The 25800-nt window shown below is 38.2% G+C and overlaps 1 protein-coding gene across 1 annotated transcript in view; it reads left to right on the top strand.

Moving 5' to 3' along the window:
* LOC104054314 (connector enhancer of kinase suppressor of ras 2) overlaps window positions 1-25800 on the top strand; it is a 183636-nt gene that overhangs the window by 97096 nt on the left and 60740 nt on the right. Inside the window, exons 7-9 of the mRNA XM_054075876.1 lie at window positions 7996-8055; window positions 11926-11994; window positions 24020-24166. Of these exons, the coding sequence (XP_053931851.1) occupies window positions 7996-8055; window positions 11926-11994; window positions 24020-24166 (276 nt within the window). The remainder of the gene's footprint in view (window positions 1-7995; window positions 8056-11925; window positions 11995-24019; window positions 24167-25800) is intronic.

Here is a 25800-nt window from a genome sequence, read left to right on the forward strand (position 1 = left end):
AAAATTTTCTGCAGATGATAGTTAATTATTATTTGGCTACCACTTTTAAGTATTGATGTACTATTACGTTTCTTGGACAAGGGATATTTGTAATGTTTTAGGGGTGAGTAGGTAAGATTTCTGGCTCCTCTCCTTAGTCCCCTACTTTACAACCATTCCGATACTGGCAGACCATAGGAGGATGGGGACTGTGCTTGGTTACCTGAGATCCTGGTGAATGCTGGAGCATAAGGAAGCACTGCAGGCACTGCAATGTTCTTGCACATGCCCACCAGAGACAGGCTATTTTCCCTCGTACAATAGCTTACACTACCTGCAGATGCTTTCTTGGGATTAAGTTCATTTTTTTCCCCTATCAGAGGAGGAATCCAGGAGTGTAGTTGCTGGACTTGGAGGAAGCAGTTGGAGGAAGAAAAAGGGGGGACATGGGTTGAGAAATTGGTAGCCATAAGACTCATCTGCAGAAAAGTCCAGAAGTGACAACTAAAAATACACTTCAGTGTCACTATACACGTTGTGGTTTGTTTCCTGTTTGTAATTAATTGTTATTTACAGATTTATTTTAATATCTGTTAGTTTTGTATTATTTCGCTATCATACTCTTCGTTCTGGTGTTGAATAGTAATGAATATCATATGCAAATGCTTTCAAAGTTACAAAAGCATCATTATTTTGAGGTATCCATATTAATTTGAGAATCTTAATAATGAGAGGGGGTTTTGTATGACTACAGAAATTTACTTTACACTTAGGCTGATTGAGTCAACAAAGACCATTACAACAGCATAAAACACATTCAGTTTTCATTCCGTGGTCTGACAGATGCTCAGCCCAGGGTGTAATCCTGAAGACGGGTACAGTTTGCTTGCTGTGCTCCTGCATCCCAGTGGCCAAATGTATTCCCTTTGTGGCATAGCTTCCCCTCTTGGTCTGATTTCTGGGTCAGTGCAGGGATATCCAGGAAATATCAGGCCGGTGTTGTTGCCTAAGCTGCAAATCTGCCAGTGCATTGGACTTGTGTTGACTACTGCATCGTGTGAGCTAGCTGTCGGCATCTCTGTGTAGCTTTCCTTTCTGTCTAGAAACAGACGTATTTCTGCTGGTCCACTTAGAGGATAGGATGTATTTTCCTCAGAGATGATGGAGCACATCAAGGAGGGATTGGTATTGCTGGTGTTCCCTTTCAGCGACAGCTCTAGGACAGGAGGAGAGACTGACGGAGGACAGAAAGGATGTAGTCTGCATCAAAACCAACACATCCTATCGAGAGCTGAAAAGTTAACGGTGTGCCATACGAGGCAAGTTTCCTTCAGGAGCTCTTGGATATGACTGCTGTACGTTCTGAGCAGTTTATCACAAAGGGTTGGTGGTTGATCTAAACCTTCAAGGCATGAGTGACCAAGGTGAGAGTCACTGGCAGTATTGTTAGGGGCTGCCACATGGTCCTCGCTTTCCCCCAGGCCCTGCACTCTTTCCTCGCAGAACATCAAGCAGACGGAGCCTGTGCTGCAATAGCACTGCAGGTTGGATTCTGTCACTGCGTGGAAGAACCACGGTGTAGTGCTCCATCCGCAGTGTAACCGTAAGTTTATAGCCAACAGAACTGTGTGAAGCGGGGACTGCTGACAGAGGACGTGAGACAAATACTGCAATCAAAATTGCCCAGCAATTTTTTCTTTTCTTATTTTTTTCAGAAGAAGTGAAATCACGGTGAATGACTGAGTTTTCTGTGCCTAATTGTGAAGGCACTAGAACATGTTAGGTTGGAAAGTTCCTTATAATCGATTGTGCTGACACTGTGTTCTGTTTGGAAAAAAAAAATGAAAAAAGGGACTATAAATGGGAATAAAAGAAGAATCATGTGAAAAGGAAAAGAAAACATTAATGAGAATCAAATATAGAACAGAGTAATGAATTACAAATGCCTTTTTCATGATTGTATAGCAGTTTTTTTCACAGGATCTCTGTTCCATTCAAGAGAAAAATGAGCGCTATTCACTGAATGGAAACTATTCAGAGTTCCGTTTTTATCCTTATCATTCAGTGCAGGGGCTGAGGTCTTATTTACCACACTTCAGCTCAGCTCTGCGTTCCCTTGAGTTACTAATTTCATCGTAAGTTCTGGGTTTTTTTTATTTACTATGGCCTTCATGAGTGCTTCACAGACATTAATTAGTTCATGCTCAACACACTTGAGAAAATATTATAATTTTAGTTTTATTTTATAGATAGGAATCTAACATACAGAGCCATTTGTGTGAAAATCACCAAAAATTTATTTTTCAGGAGAAGCTTACCACACAGTTTTTCAGAACACTTTGATAGCATGAGTTTGAAATGCAGTCTCTCTTGGTTTTAAGGGTAGCTAAAGTTTTCAGAGCTACCGGGAACTCTAGCTTCAGCTTCATATGGGATTGAAACCTAGAAAATTAACACAATTATTTGTTGTTGGTGAAAAATGTGTTGTAAATTACTCAGATTTATATAAGAATTCAGGTATCTGGAATTACATTCAGTTGACTTAAGTTTTTCCTCTGTTTTCAAAACTTCATTTGCAAAACTGCTTTTATTATATGCCTTCTCATTTCCACAACAAATGAGCCAGAAATCCTACAGACATTGCTTAAGCTTACACATAAAGTGAATTCATTTCTAGATCCAAGTCCATACAGCTCCTACACAGAGTCAGAACCCCTGTGGGGCAGTGTCTGTGTGTTTAATTGTTTAAATAAATTCTGTATCATTAAAGCATTTTCACAGAGGGGCTGTAAGTCGTTTGAATGTGTGCCTTCAGTTCTAGCATTTTCTAACCTTCGGTCCATGCTTTTATGAGTTTAGGAGTCGTCTTTTTCCTTTTTTTTTTTCCCCCTCTCTAAAGTGTCTCTTTTGTTAAAATTAGTCTCATCTTATGCATTCCCATAACGCACTCTCCGCTGGTAGTTTCATGGCAGTTTGCTGCACAAAAGAATTGGCATTGGGAAGCACACATTTCAGGTTCTATTCCAAGTTGATGATTGTGTTTGCATCCCCATCTCCACAGGCATTTCCTGGCCTCCAGAAACATACTGTTTTTTTTCCTCTCTTTCCGTTCCATCCCAAGCTGCACCAGTTGCATGTGCCAGTCAAATCGCTCCCTCCTTTTCCCTGTTCAGCCACGGAATTTTCCTCGGCAAATAATAAAACACCCTCTATTTCCATTTTGGTTTAAAGTAACTTTAAAGATTGTTTTACAATACTAACTGGGTGTTTGTATTGGGTATGGTGATACCATTTACATCTGAAGTGTACATTTACATCTGGAAGGCAAAAATTTTATTGAAACTACCAATGTGACAAACTTGAAGTAAAATCCCGTACTTAAAATGTATCAGACTGTGAGAACTATAGTGAGCTCTGACAGAAAGAGAACATATGTACCTAAGTTTTCATGAAACAGAATAGAATAAAGTAATTGATTATTATTTATGATTCATAAATAATATGATTTAAAGAATTCCCTTCCTTGACTTTTAGGTTTTCAGTTCTTTGAGTTATTCATATTGTCAACTGTAGCTTGACAAAGGAAATTGGGTCATTTTCATACTTACAAATGCTTTTTAGTAATTAACTTTCTGCTTAGACAAAAACGTTTCCGTTCCATTGCACTGCATGGTAAACTTCATTTTGGAGTAACTGAAACTTGTAGTCAATGAAACTATGGCATTATTTTACCTTTTTGACCCTCGTGTAGCTGCTCAGTAGCAGGCTGGATTTTTCTCTGCGGTTTTGTATTTGAAAAATCTATTTCCCTGGAATTTAGTAAGTTTCAAAAGTTCATAGGCCAAGTTCTGAGTTTTGAATTCTCAAAAGCTCTGTTTAGCAATCGGAGAAAGCCGATGCACCAGCACCCGCTTTAAACTTCCCGACCTGGAACCATCCGTCAACCCTCGAGACGAGTTGGTGTTACTGTTTGCAGGGAAGAGGTACAGCTCCTGAGCTTGCGGCTGAATCCTTGCGGGTGAGGCGGGGTGAAAGGCTCTGCAAACCTTACTATTAATGAGCTCAGCTTAAGTCCAGAGCCGGCTTTGCTGTCAGCTAAACAAAAGCAGGCGAAGGGAACCCGCATTTCAAGTGAGATGATTGATACAGAGACCGTCCATGAGAGGAGAACGTGGCGGGTGGGGGGGCGGTTTGAAGTTTGGGGTTCTTTTTCCTCCCCCTGAATGATGAGGGATTGTCAGTACTGGAACATTTTCATATTATTATTAGAACCACTATTACTTCAGATGTATTTATTTTTTATCTTTTGCACTTGATGTGCTGTACATGTATTTAAAGATGCTTCTGTGTAACACGCGGCTTTAATCTTCTTTGATGAGATTAATGATTACTTTTAAGCAGGAGATTCTAAACAGGCAGGCTGGTGGGGTTTTATTGTTTGGGTTTGTATCTTCTGATAGCTGAGGAATGTTTTGCTTCTGGAATGCAGCATCACTTTTATTCCTTTTGCCTTCACTTTCTTTGTTGTTCTCTCTCTGTCCGAAACTCCTATCCACCAAACCTGTGCATATTTCTTGGTTACTTTGAAGTGACTAAATGCTCTCTGGATGTCACTGTTAAGCAGATAAGTTCCATCCCTTCTGCCTGGATACTGATTCTGGGATGGGATGTGGGGAGGAAAAAGCTTGTGGGGAAGATGGGTGTCGGGCACTGAACGCAGGAGAGATAAGAGACGATGGCTGAGGAGGGAGGACGCTTCTGCTGTAGAAACTGGATAGGCAAGAGGACTTGTTTAAGAGGGATAACCATTTGTGTTGAAGAGGAAGGGACCGGAGACAGACGGAGATGGGAGACAGCAGGAAAAAAAGCTGCTTCCCACTGAGTTTCCCATCCAGGGCTTAAGATGGATTCCAGGATTTGGAAGTTCCCTTATTTATGTGCTTTTTGTCTGTGAAACCCACTCACAAAACATTCTTGTTTCGTCTTATCAATTAACTACTCTGTGTGTGTGTGTATGTACGTATATATTTCAGCAATTTAAACTTTTGGGGGGTTGTGCTAAACCCTGCCAGTGCTGGTTAATCTATGCCGGGAGGGTCTATCCTTTCGCTTTATAAATGCTGAATTTAAAAGGAAAATGAGGGTGAGGGTGAAGCACACCAGTAACTAAAGCAGGGTTGACACAGATTGTCCTTTAGAAACAAAATATTTCTCCGTATCTTTTCATATTGAAGTTTAAATTGTTCTATACAACATTCCTACCACAGAAAGCAACTGAGAGCTGGAAGGAACTGTGCGCGCTATTGGAAAAGGAAAGGCAAGAGCTGACAGTCCGCATGGCAGGGGTGGGGGCGTTCCAGGGAGAAACGTGTGCAGGGTTGGAAAGAGCAATTCGAAGCCCTGTACTGCAAGCAGGGAACGTATCTGGCCTCTAGAACAGATGACATAGACTAAATAAAGCTGCTTTCAGGGTTGGTGTAGGTTCTTCGGGGAGTTCTTTTACAGAATACTTTCAATTATGTTTTGAATGTTATACTCAAACCTTTCCCCCAAGTGGAAAAATATTTTTGGAGCTAATATTTTATATATTTTATATATGTTAGATATGTAAAAAAATGTGTTATGTATATATTAAATAAAGTACTTGCAGTTTGAACTGTGTAAAATAAGATATTAATACATTTTGTTATAGTTTTTTAGACCAAATGTAATCTTTCGAGGTTTCCAGGAGACAGATGGGTCAGAGATATGGTGCTACCGTAATGGTCAACAGAAACAAGTTCTTTGTTGTTTTTGTTTTGGTAAAACCGCATTGAAAGCTCCATCCAGGATAAATTGAAGGCTATGAGTCATTCACTAAAATTCTTTATTTTTATTTATTTCACTCTTAAAGTTTAATAGCTGAGATGAAAGAGCAAGTAGCAGAATGTAGGGTAATGCTCAGCGATCAGTCAGTCTTTATGTCTCGCAGATGGCAAATGTTACAAGATAGAATTGTAATTGGATTTTTTTTTTTCCAAAAACGCATATAGCTTAACAAGATGCTGGGAACTTTATGAAGAAACATGTGACGAAATCTAGTGAAAAATTCAGCATTATGTTCTCTTTTGGCCTTAAAAAATCTTAGTCTGTTGGTTTGTTAAGTGGGGAATGAATCTTGTCAAAACAAGTAGGGTGTTAGAACTGTGATATTAAATTTGATATTAAAAGTGTGGCTGGAAATGTGTTACTGGAGTCTACTATGTGTTAAAATAACAGACTTCTGTGATGGATGCAGCAAGATTGTGTAACATTCTGGCTAAAAGTTCACTGTGGAGATCCAGCATAACACAAACTAGAGGGATTTAAACATCTATTTAAGACTTTTAATGGAAACATCCCACTTCCAATGAGAATCTTAAGGGGTTTTCATGATCCAGTGCCCTTGTTTATGACTTTCAGTTGGAAAAGAGAAAGAGAATGAGATGTTTGTCAGTAACAGTTGAAGGTAGTACGGGAAAGAAAACACTGAAAATTAAACCGACTGTAGAGAAAGACTCTGCAGAAACTTCTTTCTTCCAACTAATCGCATGTTTTGAAAGTGATTTCGAGATTCAGGAATTAATTTGGATATCTTTGTTATTTACAAATGAAATGCTTTATAAAGCAACTTCATTTAAGAGAACGTGTAGTCAGAGAGAGTAAAATCTGAATTTGAGTTTCCTGTGCAGCAGAGTTCAGCAACCTGATCAGTTTTAGCCAGTCTTTAAAGACTTAAAGTTAAAACTTGCTGAAATGGAATTAGTTTACATTAGGGTAGAAGCCACTTTTTCTCATGATGAAAAATCACAGCAGATCCATCTAGAGCAGGTTACTCAGGGCCTTCGACTGTCAAGTTTTGATCACCTCCAAGTCAAAGATTCCACAGCTTTGCTAATCTGTTCCAGTGTTTTATCATCCTCATGGTAAAATTGGGGATGGGGAATAGTCTGTTTTTAATTGAGTTGCGTCTTGCACCTCATCCTCCTACTGTGCACTTTCAAGAACAGCTTGGCTCCATCTTCTCTACGCCGTTCCAATCTAGTTAGTTGTAGTGAGCAGTTTGATCTTACCTTTGTAGTAGTTTTACCGCTTTCTTGGGAGTGATGGTCGTGGTGAAGATCTTCAGTAGTTTTTATGAATCTTGAAATTGCCTTCTGTGAACACTGTTCTCTCCTGTTGCTGGGGTCCCTCAACTTCCATTTCTGACAGCACAAGATGATGCAGAATTATTGAAAGAATAATGAATCAGCACTACAATGTACCAATTAGATTAATTAGATTTCAGAATTTGATGGATAACCGTATTATACGGAGAGCTGTCAAGCTATGCCCTTGCTCCTGAGAGGCAAGAATACAAGTTACTGAGTCTCACAGACGTTTAGGGCTCTGTGTGTGTGCAGCCAGAGAGACACCTACTTAGCTTGTCTCTCTGTATCTTGTCAGTTCTCTCCTTGAAGCAAAATCCTTGCTGCACTAATTACAAAGCTCCTGTTAGTTCATCAATCTCATTTTTCTCCACAAATTGGCAATATGAACACTGACCCATGTCTTTTCTGGGTTAGGCTATGGTTTCATTTTTATTGAATCAGTAGCTCGGTGAAGACGGGGTACTTAGTTTCAAAGATGATTCCTGTTTGTGCTTTGTTTTCACACTTCTTTTATGTCATTAGTCATGAAAAGACATTAATTTAAATATTTCAAATACTGAATAGGTACGAGGCTTTATGCTGTTACTCCGTGTTGAATTCTGTCCAAAAGCTTTATTTGAAATAATAATAAAAAAAAGCATTAAGTGAGAAAACTGCTGTTTAGAATGGGTCTTAGTACAGATTTGTTTAACGTAGATTTGCAAATGTTAATTGACCATGGTTCCTTCCAGCCTGTTCAAATGTTATGGTCCTTAAAATGGAAAAAACATGGTATTTTAATTATCATCCAAACACTATTTGTTCATTTCCTACAAATATTATTGGTCTTTCTTGCTTTTTCTTCCAGGGAATGTATATCAAATCAACATATGATGGACTACATGTAATCACAGGAACAACAGAAAATGTAAGGTTCTTTATTCTAGAAGACTTTTATCATGCGTACAATTATTTTCTGTATATTTGCACTGCATTTTGGAATACAAAAATTTGCTTTAAATCAAGCCACTTTTTATTAATATTTTTTCTTTATATTTTCTATACATTTATCACCTTTGCAAAAAAATTGGAGCCCTTGAAAACAGACATAGAATAATACCCATGATGAAGTGACTAATAACTAAAAAAAAGCTCATTAACAATCCAAATGACCGTTGCGTGAGGATGTTCAAAAAGTTCTTTAATGAAAATAATTATTCCTGAAAGAATTGCATTGGCATGAGTTAAGCGCTATTGTATTTCCATATTTTCCATCATCTGCAATGAAAATACAGCAGAGACTAAGAAAAATGTATTAATTATCATTTTAATTGTAGTTGCACAAGTGTTAGGGCAATCTGAACCGAAAGCACAGCGATGTGCCACAGCACATAAATCACTATGACTGATCATAGAAAAACCAAATAGTGTGACAATAATGACAAAGTAGCTTCTAAATATCCTTCTTGTTACTTACCTTGCAATTCATAATTACAAATTTGCAAAAAAACCCACCCAAATTTACTGCAACGGACTTTATAGTAGGACCCATCCTTTCTGGTTTCCTTATAGTGTTTTAGTCTGTTTGCATTCAGTCTTGGCTCTGTCTAACGGCGTATAGCCGGATAAATTACAAGTTTAGATTTTATAAAACTAATATTGAAATTATGTAATGCTGACACCCAAGGAACATAAAATTAGCAGCGTGCAGCCAGCCAAAGATGTAAATACTTGCTGGCAGACATCAGTGCGATGCTGGCCCATATGGGTGAGCTCCATATGGGATATTTTGTTCGACTTGATTTATATGTGCTGAGTAGTATTACATCATGCAGGTTTTGTCACTCAGTTTTGAAGCAGTGCAAACACACGGAAATCCTGATGATTTGTGTCACCATTTATGAAGATGAGTCTAATGCAAAGTAAACTTTAAAATTTGCTTGCTTGTTTCTATTAACGCCATTGGCAGCATTTAGAAGTCTTAAAATAACTATGTGTGTATCTTGGGTCCTGAAACTTATGAATGATCCATCTTGATTATGTGGCAACAGATTTTGTTCATAGATTGAATTACTCATGCTATAATTAATCTACTTTTCTTTACTGTAATTCTAATTCATTTTAGAAATACAATACAGTCTGTGGGGAAAATATTTGCATATCTGTAATTGATATTCACAGGAGTTCTGTATTTTTATTTTGACTGAACTTTAGCTGTCAAAACTTTTTGGTGAGACGCCACCACAAGAAGCTGCTTTTTTGTTTTTGCTGAAAATGTAATCACACGTGCAGATATACCAGCTTCAAAGACCTTTAATTTCTGACATTTCAGCAAATTGATTTTTCATTCCTTTTGAAGGGATAATTGACCTCAGAGCCAGCGTTTAATTTTAAGAGATAATAGAGAGCTCAGTCTCAAAGTCAGGAAAGAAGCTAAAAAGAGAAAGAGCCAGAGCTTTGCTTTTCCAGCTAACATCAACCAAAGTTAAACATTATGAATGGTATTTACTTGTTACTTTTCATTCAATGTTTAAAGCAATCAAGTTTGTGTACACGTTAAATTCTAGAGAGATCGTTCTGCTACACGTTTAGTCCTGTGCAAAAGAGCAGTCTGCCAAACTTCTGCAAGTTCCCACTAGACGGAGAAAGCAACACTGGAGTCAGGGAGTTCTTCACACCGTCCTATAAAGTATGTAGATCAAATCCTGTGTGTTTTAGGGCAGAAGGACTCGGGTGGCAGGAGCGGAGTTCTGGCTGTGATGACCAGGTAGTTTAGCTCAAGGGCTGGACTCCCCACCACAGCAGACACAGAAGCCCTTGTGAAAGAACAAGCAGAGATCAAGCAGGGGATGAGTTGGAATGTGGATTGCGGAGAGGGGCGGTTGAGCAGATCAGGGTTAGAACGATAAGCAAGCGGGAGGCTGAACGTAAAAGCTATGCTTGGAAGAGCACCTATAACGTGTTTGCAATTACCGTGTCAAATAATGGCTATTTGCCCTATTGGCTTGTTTTTTCTTACTGACTGAATAATTAATGATGTGTCGCCGGGCAGAACGCAGGCCGTGTCGATTGGTCAGCAGGTTCTGCCTCCTCGTAGATGAGACTCTTTGGTGTTTGAGTCAGAAGTAATTGCAGTAATTTTCTTCCCAGTAGTGATTTGGAGTTTTGTTGTATCCCCTTGTCCTTCTTCCTTTTGTCTGTCGTATGTTTTTAATCTCCACCCCCAAAAGGGGTGAAAATGATGGGTGGGATTTGTGGTTGGTAAACATTGTACAGCTGAAGAGCTCTTGGCTCTTTCCTGGAAAATTTGATTGGCGTGCAGCGAGGTCATGAATTCTACGAGTCACCTTTGGCTCAGATAAATCTTTTCTTCCTTTGCATTTGTACCTGGTTGTTTTGCCGTAGTCAATTTATGTTCTAGGCTGGCACCAAAAGACACCCAGGTACTGAATTAATTTTTGGTAACATAACTTTTATTCTGTGGGAGCTTCTTCAACAGAATTGAAGCCAGACCATTCTTTGTAGCTGCAAGTGGCTCTTTTTCTGCCTTTCTTAGCAGTCTGCTTGCTTGGTCAGGGAACTTGAACTGTTAACTCAAAGAGTATTTTGCTTTCAATGTTTCTGTGATGTTTGAAACGGGACAATCTGTCCACCCCTCTCTCTGTCTCTGTATCTAACAAACAGAGTAAACTCTCAAACCTGTTCAAGTCTCCTGGCTGGTCTACTCTTTTAATAGTTAACTTCCACTGTGGGTTATTTCTCAAGATGATATCTTAGCTCTCTAATCCTTTTCTGGTTATTTTCTCTTGAGTTTCATGTTGGTGTACTCCATGTCAGCAGAACGCTCTTGTAAACTAGTGCACAATGCAAGTTGCCATGAATTCTCCTCTATTCTCACCAGTATGAGTGTTAATCTCCTGCAGGCCTTACAGATTTGTCTTACAGATTTAGGATTAGGATCTGGTTGCATTGAAGCATTTAAAATTGGTTTGCTAAATAGCAAAGTGGCTTTTCAATGGATTTAATCCAATGTGATCAGAGGCAGCTTTATTTAGGATAAGGCAGGGTTTCAGCTCAGTGACCCTAAAATTATGTGAACGGTATGTGTGGACTAGTGTATGTGTGTGTATGTGTATATATATAAAAATATATATATATACATAAATTTATATATATATAAAAAAAAATATATATATATAAAAATAATAGTCCCCCAAAGATCTAGTCTGTCTCTGACATTATCTGTCTGTAAATTACCATTTTCTGTGTTCAGATGGTTAACTTAGTACTGTCTTGGAAGTGCTGGTGTTGTATTGTATTTGCGGAGTATTTTCAGTGTACTTCAGCAGTAAAACTGCTACATAAAGCACTCGGGGACTTGCTTTTCTGTTACACGCATGGCTGGTCCGGCCCTGACCACGCAGTAAGCTCAGTGTGTGTTGACTTAAGAGATTTGCTTCTACGTCAAGTAAATTCACTCAGTGTGTTCTCAGGAAGACTGACTGCTTACACTCCCCACAGAGAGGTGAAGAAGCTAGTTCCACCAGTCAAAAAGGCTGTCCATCACCAATGGAAATGGGATTCTAGATTACTTCATCGAATTACCATCTGAAACCAGAAACAATATGGTTCTTTATAAATACTGTTTTTATAAATATGACCAATTATTTTTACTTGCTAACAATAGCACTTCTTTGGGCACAGCTTTCCCGCTTCCTTCAGTATTCATTGTTTTAATTCCTGTTCTCTCCCTCTCCTCACCCTCCATGTAAAGTTAATTATTATTTCTTGTCCTTAGTCTCCTGCTGACCAGTGTAAGAAAATCCACGCTGGTGATGAAGTGATCCAGGTCAACCATCAAACTGTGGTGAGTATTTGGGAAACTCTGCTACACAGGCTTTGCCTTTTCTCATTGCTGAAAAGATACTATTTCTTAGAAGGTAACTTTGTTAAACTAGATGCTTTTAAAATATCATAACCACTGCTTGTGCTTAATGAGAAAAGGCATGAGTTGAGTCAGTAACCAGCCCAGAAGGATTAAGCCAAATTTACAGTCTGCACAGCTGCTCTTCAACCTCAAACCCTTTCTATAAGGAGATACCAGACTATTTTGTTGAAGTTCTTAGACTTCTTGTCATGGATGTGCCAGCTAGTTTAACTTTTCCTCTTAAATAGAAATCTGCATTCATTTGCATTACAGGATTCAGATTCAAAATGCAGAATCTCTTGGAGGAAATAATGCAAAGATGATTAAACTGTTCATAGAAATCTGTCAGGTTTTCCTTTTGTACGTTCTTTCATGCAGATTTAAGTAGATGAGCAGTTTTATAAAATTAGTGAATCTATTAACCTGTTTAAAATCACAGAATCGTGTGTGCAAAAGTGTGTGCTGAGCTGAAGGTATCGCATTACATGATTTGTGTGCATTTCAGCGTGCCTACTGTTGCATTTCTTTCATAGCTGCATGCTCTTTTGTGTGCCCTATGTGTAAAAAACATACTTCGTTTTATGTAGAAATGCAGGAATAATGAGTTTCTGCAGCATTCACAGAACTGTACCCTGTCTTCACACACATGACTTCACTGGAGAATTAATAGTTTATTTTTAGGACTAAATTATTTGTAATTGAGCTCTAAAAGCCTATCAGAGCCTCGTGCAGGGTTGGTTGTTTATATTTTTTTACCTATTTTGTGAGTTCCAATGTTGATAATTACTGAAAAAAATGCAGTCCCAGTACTATGTAAGTCATAGGCACTGTCCCTTTAAAAAAAAATTAAATTGTGTGTTGCAGAAGAAATGGAAGCAGTGTTGCTGGAACGACAGGTGAAAGGAAGACTTGTATTTATTACTTATTATGCATGAGTAGCATTGTGATAATAACTTCCTAAAGTGCTTATAATTTAGCCATTTAACTCTGTCTTGCTGAATCCCATCTCCAAACACAAAAGCAGCAAAATTAAGAAATCTCTTTTTCTGCCTGTCCTTTGTGTGAGGTGGAAATACGAACATCTGACTATTAAAATCTTATGATTAGAGAGCAAATATTTTCTCTTGAAAAGAAGTATAACTTATTCATTTGCACTTCAAATGTTAATGCAGCATGCAGTTCTTATCTGTCTTCGAGAGGTTCTTTGAGTTATCATAGTTGAAATATGCATTAGACCGGCTTCTTCCATCAAACACGCTCTTCAATTGACAGATCTGATTTAGTCTTTGCTCCCATAGGTGAAATCCCCTCATGCCACTACTCAAGAATTGGCTTTCTGGAGAGTGATTCTTTCCACGTGTGTTATCAACAACAGACCCAAAGCGTTCGATACTTGTAATCCCTTTCCAGCTAATGGCACAGGACCAACAGCTGAGCCAAGTGGCAAAAAATACTTTTTCTAAAAAGCCCCACTGAAGTTTATGACAAGCTAGGAGAAGAGATAAATGTCAAGCTGTTTCTGTCAGATATTCATTCTTCCTTTGAAATGACTGGGAAAGTTGGTTGTTTTTCTTTTGCATGTTTCAGAGGTGTGTGTCCAACCCTCTCCCCCTCATGCATTGGAAGCTTTAATGTTTTAAATACCCCTTTGATCTTCAAGTGTGCCCTTTATGTTACTTCTGGTACATCTTGCTGCAAACTACACTTAGCTATGTTCCTTCTTCACCCAAGTTATCACAGGTTGTGATGATCAATATCGGGCTTATAATTATCATTATTTCATTAGTGGACTAGAATAATTCAAAGGCAACAGCTCATTAAATTTGCATGTAATCAATAACCTAATGCTGGCAAAGGCACCTCACAAAACAAGGTGTAACCCATTTGAAATTAATGACTATAGGGTGGAGGGGTGTGTGGGGGAGGGTGTACAGTAGAGTAACCTCACACAAGAAAGGCTGGCAGGTCTGCGGTGGTCCTACAGGTTTTCCAGAGCTGTAAACCTTTTTGCTCCCTAAGTAAAGGAGCCCAGATTTGTGTCTGTGGAGAGTCCTCTCTGGAACTCAATACTTCATCATAGGAGCCTTTTGCTCCATGGCTTAGCAAAACCAAGCGTTAGTAGAAGTGAAATTGTAAAAGAGAAAAATACAGAGCCGTGTGAAATTATGCCTTGCCAAGGTGTGCCTGTTCAGCTGTGTTGTACTTCTCATTTCTCTCACAATGTTCTTCAGCTGTTTTACTTGCTTGGAAGTTGGTGGGGCCATTCCCACCATCAATTTTGTTTCTGGACTGGAGATTAAATACATCCTTCTCCCTGCATTCCTTTTTCTTTTCCCTGTATTTCTTTTCCTCAAAAATAAAATTGCAGAAGAGGTTTACAACAATTTATAACCAGTTATGATGACTTGCATTTTCCCTTTACCTTGTTCTGGAGCTGATAAAAGTGGAGCATTTCTTTATTTCTCTAATGCATCATTTTGTTCAATCTATTTCGCATGAAGTGTTTAGCATTGCCCCGTGAAGAAGCAAATTGTATTTAGTATCCTAAATACTTCCTGGGTTGCTACAAGATTTTCAAGGTAGTTAAAATATACAATATATTATCCAGTGGAAAACATGGTCTCCAGTTTCATGTTATTTTTCCATAGAGACTCTATGTAAACCATTTAAAGCCTGGGTGATAAAAATGTAGGTCTTATTGTTATTTCTCATTCCAGCTTTTTACTTGTTCCTCGTTAAGGGAGCATCCATGATTCCATAAGATGTATTCACAATGTAGAGATGCAGAAATACACTTTCTTCAGATATTTGTCTGCTTCAGAGTTTCTGCATCCCACAGGTTTTGTCCTTTTTGTCCTAACAAAGACATTTTCTTAAGAATGAAGCATCTTGGGATTCAATGAGATACAAATCCAGTTCAACACAATGCATTTTGGAAGAACCTCTTCTGCAGATAATTAGATAACATGGCCACAAGTGAAAATACTTTTCTGATTAGAGAAAGTGTGGATCTCTCTTAATAAGACTCCAATCCTGTAACTGACTGCTGGCATCATTTAATCTGACTGAACTAAGACAATTTATTTTCCAGATAAATTCATATTCACTCTTTTCATAAGATCATTTGCGTTTTAAAACTTTCATTGATGTTCCCATAACCTGTAATAAATTGTTCCCATAGTTAATTATTCTCATTGGTAGTGGGGAAAAGTGTCATTTTATTTGTAGTTTACATTTGTCTGGCACAAGCTTCCAGTCCTTTGATCTTGATATATTTTTATCTATTAGATTGGAGAGCAGTTTCTCCTCTAAGTATTTTCAGGATGCAATCAAATTACCTCTTCACTTTTTTTGGTAACCTAGATAATTTGAGCACTTCCAGTTTGTCATCCTAATACATGAGCCTCTTCAACAACCTCTTTAAATTCCCAACTGTAGTACTTCGCATATTTAACACTGAGTTACAGTGAAAGCATTCATTCATTCCTGGCGAGGGGCATGACTCCTGTGCTAAGGGAGTAGAACTGAGGCTATGTTAATGTAGCCATTCCCAACTAGTTAGTTACCCGTTTTAAAAGCTTGTGTTCGTTTTGCATTCATGCATAGGCAAAACTGAAACTAAGAGGACACTTCTATTTGTTTTATTTTCCTTTAAAAACAAAACCTGTAATTTCAATTTAAGTTTGACTCTTTCCATTAGGAAGCCAATTTTAAGAGAAGAATCATTATCTCTTTTGAAACTGAGAGAGTAGTAAGCTCTAAAACAGGTTTATGATGATGTAGACTAGGAACTAGCTGCACTGGCCCTGCGTTTGAGGGGAGTCAGCACAGATTCCGGCATCTCTAATCCTGCAGGCACTTCTCCGGGGCTGTAGAGCTCTGGCAGAGGATTGAGTATGCTGACAGTGCCAGTCCCATTGAATTTGCTGGATGTGTGAAGTTAAGCATTTTGGGATCGACGTGGCTAGAATATTTTGCCTGTATTATTTCAAAATTATTCTTATTTCCTAAAATTAATATACTCATTTTACAGAAAGTATTATCAGTATTAAGTAAGAAATATCAGATAGCTATGAGGTAGCTACATTCATACTTTTTTCCCCTGAAACCAGTTATATTAATGAATATATTGAAAATCATAACAAAAAAACCTGCTTGTTTTACGTTACTTTTCAAATAACTTTCCGATGCAGTTGAGTGTTCAGAAAAAAAATAGAGTTCATAAAGTATCAAAGGAAAGCAGGTTACAAATTATAGATTGTAACAATTGGAAGAGTTTGGAATAAAAGACTCACTATGTAAAATCTGGTCTAACTAAGGAACACTCTGTAATACAATCAAAGATCAAAGAAAAAATAATAGTACTTTAGGCAAGAAATTAATTAAATCAGGCGATTCACCACTAGCTGTTAAGATAATTTAATCATTATCCAATTTCCTTATTTGCTTTTCTGCTTATCCTTCTTGCTTATTAGACTTTAATAAAACAGTATAAGAAACTTTAAAAAAAATAAGTTAACGTGTTCTACATCACAGCCGCACTCTCTCTTTATTTTTCCCTGCAGTAACAACAGACACTGTTTCTGCCAGGACCTTGTAACTTTTTATTACTTCTATTATAAAATTACACCAAACTGCTGAATATGGCATTGTACAATTACTTGTTTGCAAAATTAATAATTACACCTTAGATTTCAGTTGAAATATGAAATTTCTTATTACCTTTTTTTTAAGTTGCTTTATTCTTTAGTCGGAGTTGGAACTGTCACGTGGTGAAAATAGGGTAAAATTAAAGCTAAGATAGTCACTAGCCAAGAAACGCTCGTTTCTTGTGATCTTCTATAGCAAAGACAGTATTGAATGATGACAAGAAAAACAGTTATACTAAATACATAGGTATATATATATATATATTCAGGATGGAAGCAAAATTGGATAATTTGATGCCAAATCATCTACATTTCGGTTAACTGAAGAGATTGAAACTTTCAATTACAACCTCTAAGCAAGGATTTTTAATGAGTTGACCGCTTTAGGACAGCATTTTATGCAGCGGAAATATAAGAAAGGGCAAAACTTGGTAGACGATACTATGCAAAATTTGAAATGTAGCATAAAATCATTAAAAGTAGATTGTATTAATCTTCTCTCTTTGATAATTTTTCAGACAACAGAAAATTGCAAATCCCAACAAGTACTGACCTCACTGCCTGATAATCTGTAAAATATTTTAACTAATTCTGTATAGCAAAGTGTTTGATAAACTAGGAAAAACTGGCATTTCAGAAAACTGAAACCTGAAGGTCATTTAACAGGACAGAGAGCAATAGTAATGCTTTCAGTAATTCCTGTTGAAAGCTAAATGTTACTCAGGAGCAACTGGAAAGACTCCAAAAGTCAGAATGTAGTAATTAATCCCAAATCAACTGAGAACCACAGAGGTGATGTGACTGAAAATGGCAAAGATGAACTTGGAATTAATCAGAAACTTGTTTCTAGGAGAAATGGAGTTTTAATGCCATTGTCTTGACATTGGTAGTATCTTGTCTGAAATGCTGTGTGATGTTCAGGCCATTTACAGCCAGCAAAGGCATGAAGTTACATACGCACGTTAAAAAAAAATGAAATGGCGAAAAAAGAAAATGTATCATCTATCTCATATGGAGAGACTTTATTTAGATTATTTCAATTTTGTTAACCCAGCCAGCTCGGTATGAGACAGGATTCCTTTTTATTAACAGACAGAGGCTATAAAGAATAGAAAGAGAAATAATTCTTTAAGGTAAAAACGATGTTGTGCAAGAGCAAACATCTACACAAAGATCTGTAAGTGAATCTGCACTAGAATTGGAAAAAGGTCTGCCCAGAATGGTGGTTGAAGAGCTGATGAAAATGGTTATGTGACAGTTGCCTGCAGCTGTGGAGAAAAGGAAACAAACGGATGTGGTCGCCTGGAAGGGCTTTGCAGTCCTACCACCTTCGCTTTGTTGTGTAAGGTGTTCGTTATGTTATCTCTAAATGGCTGTGAGTTTAAACTAATGTAGCTGCATTTTCATACTTGATAAGGTTATTCTTCGGAACGATGGGTGCTATGTAAATACACGATCGGCAGCCTAATACCTTTTCATACTGTTCATTGTCAAATTACATACTTAAATTAAATATACCAAGGGCCCTGCTACAAAGAAGTAATTTCAGCACTAATTTATTGGTGCGAAGATATTTATTGAATTAATATCCTGGATATGTTTGTTGAATTGTAAATTTGAGATCTCTTACAGAGCTCGTTTTAGACGGTGGTAAATCTGTAAACGCGGTCACACCATCTGTGTTTCAGTGCAGCGTGTTGTGAAATGCAAGAAGGAAAAGGAAAGGCAAAACTGAAGGGGAGATGTCATGAGAATTACAACAACTTCTCCCAGAAGATATCATTCTATTTCCAAACAAATCGCCAGATGTTACTTGTTCTCAGGATTCTGCCTTTCAAAATGGCTTAGTGAGGAATGTCTTCCAGTAGCAGATCTTGCACCTTCTTGAAAACTTGCTGTATTTCTCACTTACTTAATGAAAATAACTGTGTAAGATAATGGGAGAACATTTGTTTTTACATCATCAGTTATGGATGGTAACAGGATATTAATAAGAAAAGTGAATGAGCTACAGGTGTTAATGATGAGCTTCCCATTCACTGACAGAAAGTCTTATGATCTTCTGGCAAATTTTTCTCTAATAATAATTTCTGATTTCCATGTTAATCAAACTGCCTTGATTAATTCCCTAATGAGGCAAAGTGAATTATAGGCTTAAATTATGAAAGGATGATAGTCTATTTCCTTAAAAAAGAGTTGCATTTACACAAGGCTTTTTTTTTTCTTTTTTTCCCAATGCACATATGAGGAGAGGTCGTACTCTTGAGGTTCAAATAAGCATCCAGATGGCTTTGCTTATGCATTTGAAGAGCCTTGAGGGGAAACATCTGTCCTGGTTCATGTAAGGGTTACTGCAGTCAATACAGAATTACTTGTTATCAGGTGGTCTGCAATAGGATATGCCCTAAATATTTAGAAAATACAGTTCCATACAATTGATTTCCAGAACGAGTACTTAACAAGGTAGTTCTTAACGTCCTGTTTCGTTAGTGCGTTGGCTTTCTCTGTGCTGGGTAGGATTAAAGCTGGCGTATGACACAATGAGTGGCACACGCACAAGTCTTGCAGACAGATGAAGGTGTAACCTCTCTTTCCTCTGAGAGGCGCACTCTGCATATTTATATTTCTTAGAACACTTTGGTACCGACAGGTCAGTAGGGTTTGAGAAGGCAGAGAAGGGACTGAGGAACCGCAGTTCTCTGATGAGCACCATAACGTCCTGCAGCCCAGCTGTTTTTCCAATTCCTTTCTATAGACAAATATATTGTGCACTTAATGCCTGTGCAGTCATCCAGAAAGGCACTGATTTGTGGGTTTTTTCAGTCTTGTCTGTGTGTGTGTCTGTTACATTAAAAAATGTGTCTTAGTTTGTTTTCAAACATATCATCAGTGAGTCATCATTGGCCAAGCAGCCTTTATTCTAAAACAGGAGAAAAGGTGCTTGTCCTCCACGAGCAGAGTTTGGGTTTACAAAAGTGCTGGAGTCCCTTTTGCTGGCAGCACGCCTTCTGAATCCCATTCGTACAAATCCAGATCTTCTAAATAAGAAGGAACAAAGTTAATATAGGGAGACTCTAAAGAAGATATTGGAGAACTAGAAAACAAACTGATTGAGTGTAGGTTAATGAAAATGAGTTATGTTTTTCTGAATGTATTAGTTATGCAGTCCCAGCTACAAAATTATCATGTTTAGATATGCAAAATTACTGACTATTTAAATCATTTTATTTCTGATAAAGAAATTTAGTAGTGTAGGCATTACTATTTTTGCAAATATTATTTTTAAAGTTGCTATGTTTTGCAGTTTCTACTAATTATCTGGCTTGCGCTTCCTGTGAGAAAACTATAAATTCCTTTAACGTAGAGAGTAGTACCCATTTTTTTTCCCTGGAGCCCTTCTTTCTAAGTGAGGATGTACAAATCAATGAATATTCTTGATTAGAACAGTCTGAAGTATAACCACCAAATCTTAAACTTCTTCCTGCTTCTTACCATTGTGCGTGTGTTTGTTTTGCAGTCTTCTAAGTTTCTTCCATATTTAGCATCTATAATAAATGCAATTTTTTTGGCTGAGATTAAGTCAATCATTTTAAGCCAGCAAGTGTTAAAGTTTCTGTGTCTGTAATATTTTTACAGACCGTGTGTATCGGTGTGGCAGCAATTCTCGTTGCTGGCATCTGAATGCATTTCGCTTGTGCTTTGAGACGTGAAATAAGACAACAGCAAGCGAGCTTCCACATTCTGGGTTTTTTAGGCCCAGATTATAAACAGATAGAAAATAGTGCACTGTATTTCAATATGTGAATATGTTTAGTAGAGGACAGTGCATCATTACTAGACCTTTGCTGTGCTGTGCAAAGAGGACATAATAATGTCCTTCTGAATTTGTTGATCTGAATGTAATGGGAATCCTAATTCCAGATTTCATTTATTCAGGAAATTAAAAGAAAGGTATCACGGTAGTCTGGTTTTCCTTCTTTAGTCTAATTTCAATGTTAACTTTCATTACAGAGTGAAATATCTTAACCCATATTGCAGAATCTGATTAACCAAATGTATATGCTAAAAATCTTAACAGAGCAAAATACTCTTTTGCTGAATGCATATCACCATAGCTAGAAGCTAGTAATTGCTATTAAAGACTGGTTCTTTAGGAATAAATGTCAAAATCTGTCTCAAGGACTGGTTTTCAACGAAGATTTTTAATCCACTGTAATGACTTCTATTTTTTCGGAGATATTTTTAGCAATACAATTTATAATAACATGCCCATATTCCTAAGAGCATTTTATCACAGCCTAGTAGTAATGACTGCAGACCGTTCTCTAATAGATCTTGGTATTTAATGGTTTTGTCATTAGGGCTCTCATTGGAATAATTTATCATTAACTTAATTATTTATCATTCTTTTCTAAAAGGTGCTGATGAAACTCTAAACGTTTCAGCATTCTGAAAATTGCATAAGTCTATAAAAATCAAAAATAGTTCATTTTTAATTGTATAATTGAATAAAAAAAATTATATATAAAGCCTCTGTCACTTTATAAACAAAACACAAACTGGAAGAACTCCTACGGAATGCAAGCTGACGTATTTGCATTTGCTTGGCTCTGGCCTGTTTATAATTCCTACCATTTTCTGGTTTCCTGTGGCCAGTGCATTTTTAGAAAGTTTTCAACAGAACAGCAAAATTAAAAATAGACTAGAACTTTAAAAAGCTATTGAAATCCTTTTTGGAATTCTGACACGTATTGCAGCTCTTCCCAAGCCCAACGTTCACGCTTGGGATCCTGGCTTTGTCCCGCTGTGGGGACAGGCTGGAACCTTACAGCTTCTCCTCAGCCCTCAGGAGACGATTTTAATTGAGATCTCTTCAAAGTTGCCTTTATTATTTTCCTTCCACCTTCACGTGTAATCCGACGTTGTCATCCTCTATGAGGAAGTAATCATAAACTATACCTGATATAATATCTTTCTCTTTTTTTCGGAACCTTTCTCTTTTTCCGCCCTCTTTTTCAATAGCAGTGGGAATGCAAATTTTGGTTGGAAGGAACTCTGATAGGTTAAACATAGTCAAAGAGCACAGCACATCTATTGGCACTTAATGCATGTTAGACTTGGACAGACATTGCTCTTGTATTCCTTAAGCTTTCCATTCCCAAGCGTCCACTCTAAGGTGCTGCAATTTGGCCTCAGTGAGGTTGTGTCTGGAGAACCGCTGTACGAATTCAACATTCGAATTCCTGCTGAGCACCGATCTTCTCGACACCAGGGCTTAAGACTTGTGGTAGCTGCAACAATTATGGCAGATCTTTACTGCGGTCGTTTATTACTCCAGTAAAAATCACAAGTCTGACGAGGAGCGGCTGAGAGAGCTGGGGTTGTTTAGCCTGGAGAAGAGGAGGCTGAGGGGAGACCTTATTACTCTCTACAACTGCCTGAAAGGAGGTTGTAGAGAGGAGGGAGCTGGGCTCTTCTCCCAAGTGACAGGGGACAGGACAAGGGGGAATGGCCTCAAGCTGCACCAGGGGAGGGTCAGGTTGGATATCAGAAAAAAATTCTTCACAGTAAGATTCATCGGCACTGGAACAGCTGCCCAGGGAGGGGGTGGAGTCGCCTTCCCTGGAGGTGTTTAAGGAACGGGTGGATGAGGTGCTGAGGGACATGGTTTAGGGAGTGTTAGGAATAGTTGGACTCGATGATCCAATGGGTCCTTTCCAACCTGGTGATTCTGTAATCCACCAGGTTTGGAATAGAAAATACAGGGAAGTCTAAACCAGGTAGAGGTGCAGGGGGGGGCTCATCTTTTCTGTGAAATAAAATGGATTTTGGAAAGATACCCTGTGCAGGTTTGGATCCAGACTGCTTTGTTTAGCAGAACCGTGGGTAGAAAGTAACCATCTGTGTTGAAATTAAAACCTGACTCACTTAAGCAATGTTTTAAAAATAATGCAGTATTTAAAGGGCAATGAGAAGTCTGTCCTGCACCCATCCGTTTCCCTTGAGTGACACATCTAGAAACCATGTGTGGAAAGGAGAAGATGCAAATAGGGAAGGCTAGGGAAATCCTCCAAAGTCCTCCCTATAATATTCCCGCACGCCTCGCTGTTTCCCAGAGCTGAATGTCCTGAGAAGCCTGTCACTTGCAAGCGGTGGCTCTCTCCCGCGATCCCCGGCGAGGCAGGCAGGTTCTCACGATTTGAGTTGCTTCAGCCAGGCCCTCAGTGAACTTCCTGAAACCACCAAGGTGAGACTAAACAGCGGCAGCGCTTTAGCCCTCGGGACCCAGGGCTAAGGTGAGGTGTGAGGAGCCGAGGCTCTGCTTTACTCTGCAAAAGGACTGCTGAATGGAGCCAAATTTATTGCTCATTTAAACCGGTGCAATTACACTGATTTCAGTGATGTCACTTGGAGAAAGATTGGTTTAGGTTTAGAAAAATGTCAATTTTTATGAATTACACTTTCAGTTCTGATATTATTTATCTGACTGTTTTGATACCCTTCTCTTGTTTTGTTTTTTTTTTCTCGTGTGCCTGTGGAAATATGGATAGAATTTCAGCAGCACTTAAATGTGTAAGAAACCACTTTTATCATCAACAGCTTTATATACAGTCATTTATATTATCATTAGGTTTTAAAACCTCTTCAACCATTCAGGATAACGGGGCAGCATAAACATTCATTTTATCAAAAATTCCCATAAAAACTGGTTTCATGTATAAATAGTTAATGATAAATTCTTATTTAAATAGTCAGGAAGATTAAGAAATCTCTGTAAGTAGCTTGTTGTGAACGGCACATATAAAAGTACTAGCTAGGTTCTTTTTTTTTTTAATGGCTATGTTTGCAAATTATAGTAACTTGAATTACCTGGCGATGTCCAAGGGCTGGATAAGGCAGGCAAATGATCATTTATCTTCAGTAAGGATCTCAAAGCTGTTACATGTGTGTTTCATACTTTGCTGTAGCACAGTCGGTCTGCTTCCTCAGCAGTGAATATTTCAGCTAAGGATCCGGGCTGAAATGGTTTCGCGACTTCTAGTCCTCATAATTTGATTTAAAATGGACAGTGATCTCACAAATTATTAAAAGGGAGATGGTCTTCACTTATGCCTTATTCTGTTGAGAATCACAGCTAAAAGAACCCCATCTTCAGCAGCGTTTCAGTCCGATGGCAGTAATCAAACAGTTTATGAAAACTGCTTGTGTTTGCAAAGAGTGGGCTGGGACAGACCTTTCCTGTTAATAGAAGACTTCCTTCACATTTAAAGTTAAATGGAAAGCTTTCAAAATTCAATTACGGATTTTTTCCTTAGGTTGGCTGGCAGTTAAAGAACTTAGTAAATGCATTGCGGGAAGACCCAAATGGAGTGATATTAACCTTGAAAAAACGTCCTCAGAACACCCTGGTTTCTGCTCCTGCCCTTCTGAAGAACGTGAGGTGGAAGCCTCTTGCACTTCAGGTAAGAAGGCTGTCATGGTAAATCCTTCATTTGAGAGAAACCACTAGACTTTTTTTCCCTTCAGTGAAGGAACTGGAGCCTCTAAAGAGTCCCAGATTCATTTGAAATAGGGTGCTGCTTTAAGTTTGTGTGGCGATACTGTATGTGCCTTTAATTCTTTGTGAAGTTTGGAGCCACAGGAATTTATAGGAGAGAACATTTACAAATAGTGATACTGAAGACGGAGGCAGCCTAAGGTTCAGTAGCTTGCTTTGACTGGCAGAGGCAACATTGCCTCTCTGTTCCCATTATTTCACAGTCTGTCAAAACTACTTGTTTGTAATCAAGTGTGGCAGACCTTTTAAATTTCAGGAAAAGCCTGCTTGTGTTCCACATCTCTTACCAAGTCTGACTTTTGGTAGCAATGCTAATAGAACCTCTGATATTTTCTGCACACTTATTTGTTGAAAACCTGTTGGAACAAAAAAAGTCAATTGTGAACATCTCAGCTGGTTCTTCCTACAACATCAACGTATGTAGTAGCAACTGAACTCACAATGTCATTGTTAAAGGAAAAGGTTTTGAGTGAGTTAGCAACTATCTATGTTTATCTTTAATGCTGTAATAAGTTTATGCACTTTCATAATGTGGAAGCTTCACAGGGTGGTTTTTTTTAAGTCATGTTATATGAGTGTGCTTCTGAATAACTTAATTTGACAAAACAAAGCAAACCAGGCAAAATTCCAGGCAAATTTCCTTTCTGCCTAGCCCTTCCCGAATCCTTCATTGCCCAAAGTGCCTAGATCCTACAAAGCTGCATTGTTTAAGGAGTCTGTGTAGTCCTTGCAGGTCAGGAACGCTGACACTTGGGTTAGTGCCTTCTTTCCTTTCTGTGTGACTGCCTCTGGGCGAGAGAATAGGGGCATCCGGACACCCCAGAGAGATTTGGAACTCTTCACATTTTTCTTTCACAAGGGCACAGGAATAGATTCCTTCACTCTAGCAAGATGATTGTGTACCTGCTTGTGCACCTCAGATAAAGACTCCAGGGAGAGCAAAATGGAATTGCAATTGGAACAGAGCTTTGGTAGAGATCCTCTGTTTATATAAGTACATAAAAGAATCCTAATTCACAAGCAGTACTAGTTCTGGAAGTTTTATTGGTGTAAAAACAATATGAACCGTATACCCAGCATGATTATTTTCCACAAAATGTGCCAACCTTTGCCATAGTAGCCAGATAAGTGAAAATGCACCAAGGTGTTTCTGTGGAATTATCAACAGTTTCTGTTTTTGTGATGTGTCCTCTCCTGATCACCCAGAATGCAGGAGCCCCTGGGGATCAGAGGGTGCTTAGGTATCATCCTCCCTACGATATGTTTGTTCTATGTCGGAGAATAGTGCAGTGAGGAATTTAAATAAAAACATATATTACTTTGTAAAATAAACAGAGCATCGCTATTGTTACTTCTTGACAGTAGATTTTGTAACAAGATGTGGAAAATTGACTTGAGGTCTTCTTTAGCATCTCTAGTTCTTTAGTCTTCATGTCGCAGGGGCGAGCTCAAGTACGAGGACCTGGATACATCTCAGTATGTATTTTTTTGTTTTGCCTGTTTCCTACAGTTCTCACCTGGGTCTAGTGTTATTTATTA

This window comes from Cuculus canorus, chromosome 10 (assembly GCF_017976375.1).
Source record: "Cuculus canorus isolate bCucCan1 chromosome 10, bCucCan1.pri, whole genome shotgun sequence".
Lineage (NCBI taxonomy): Eukaryota > Metazoa > Chordata > Aves > Cuculiformes > Cuculidae > Cuculus > Cuculus canorus.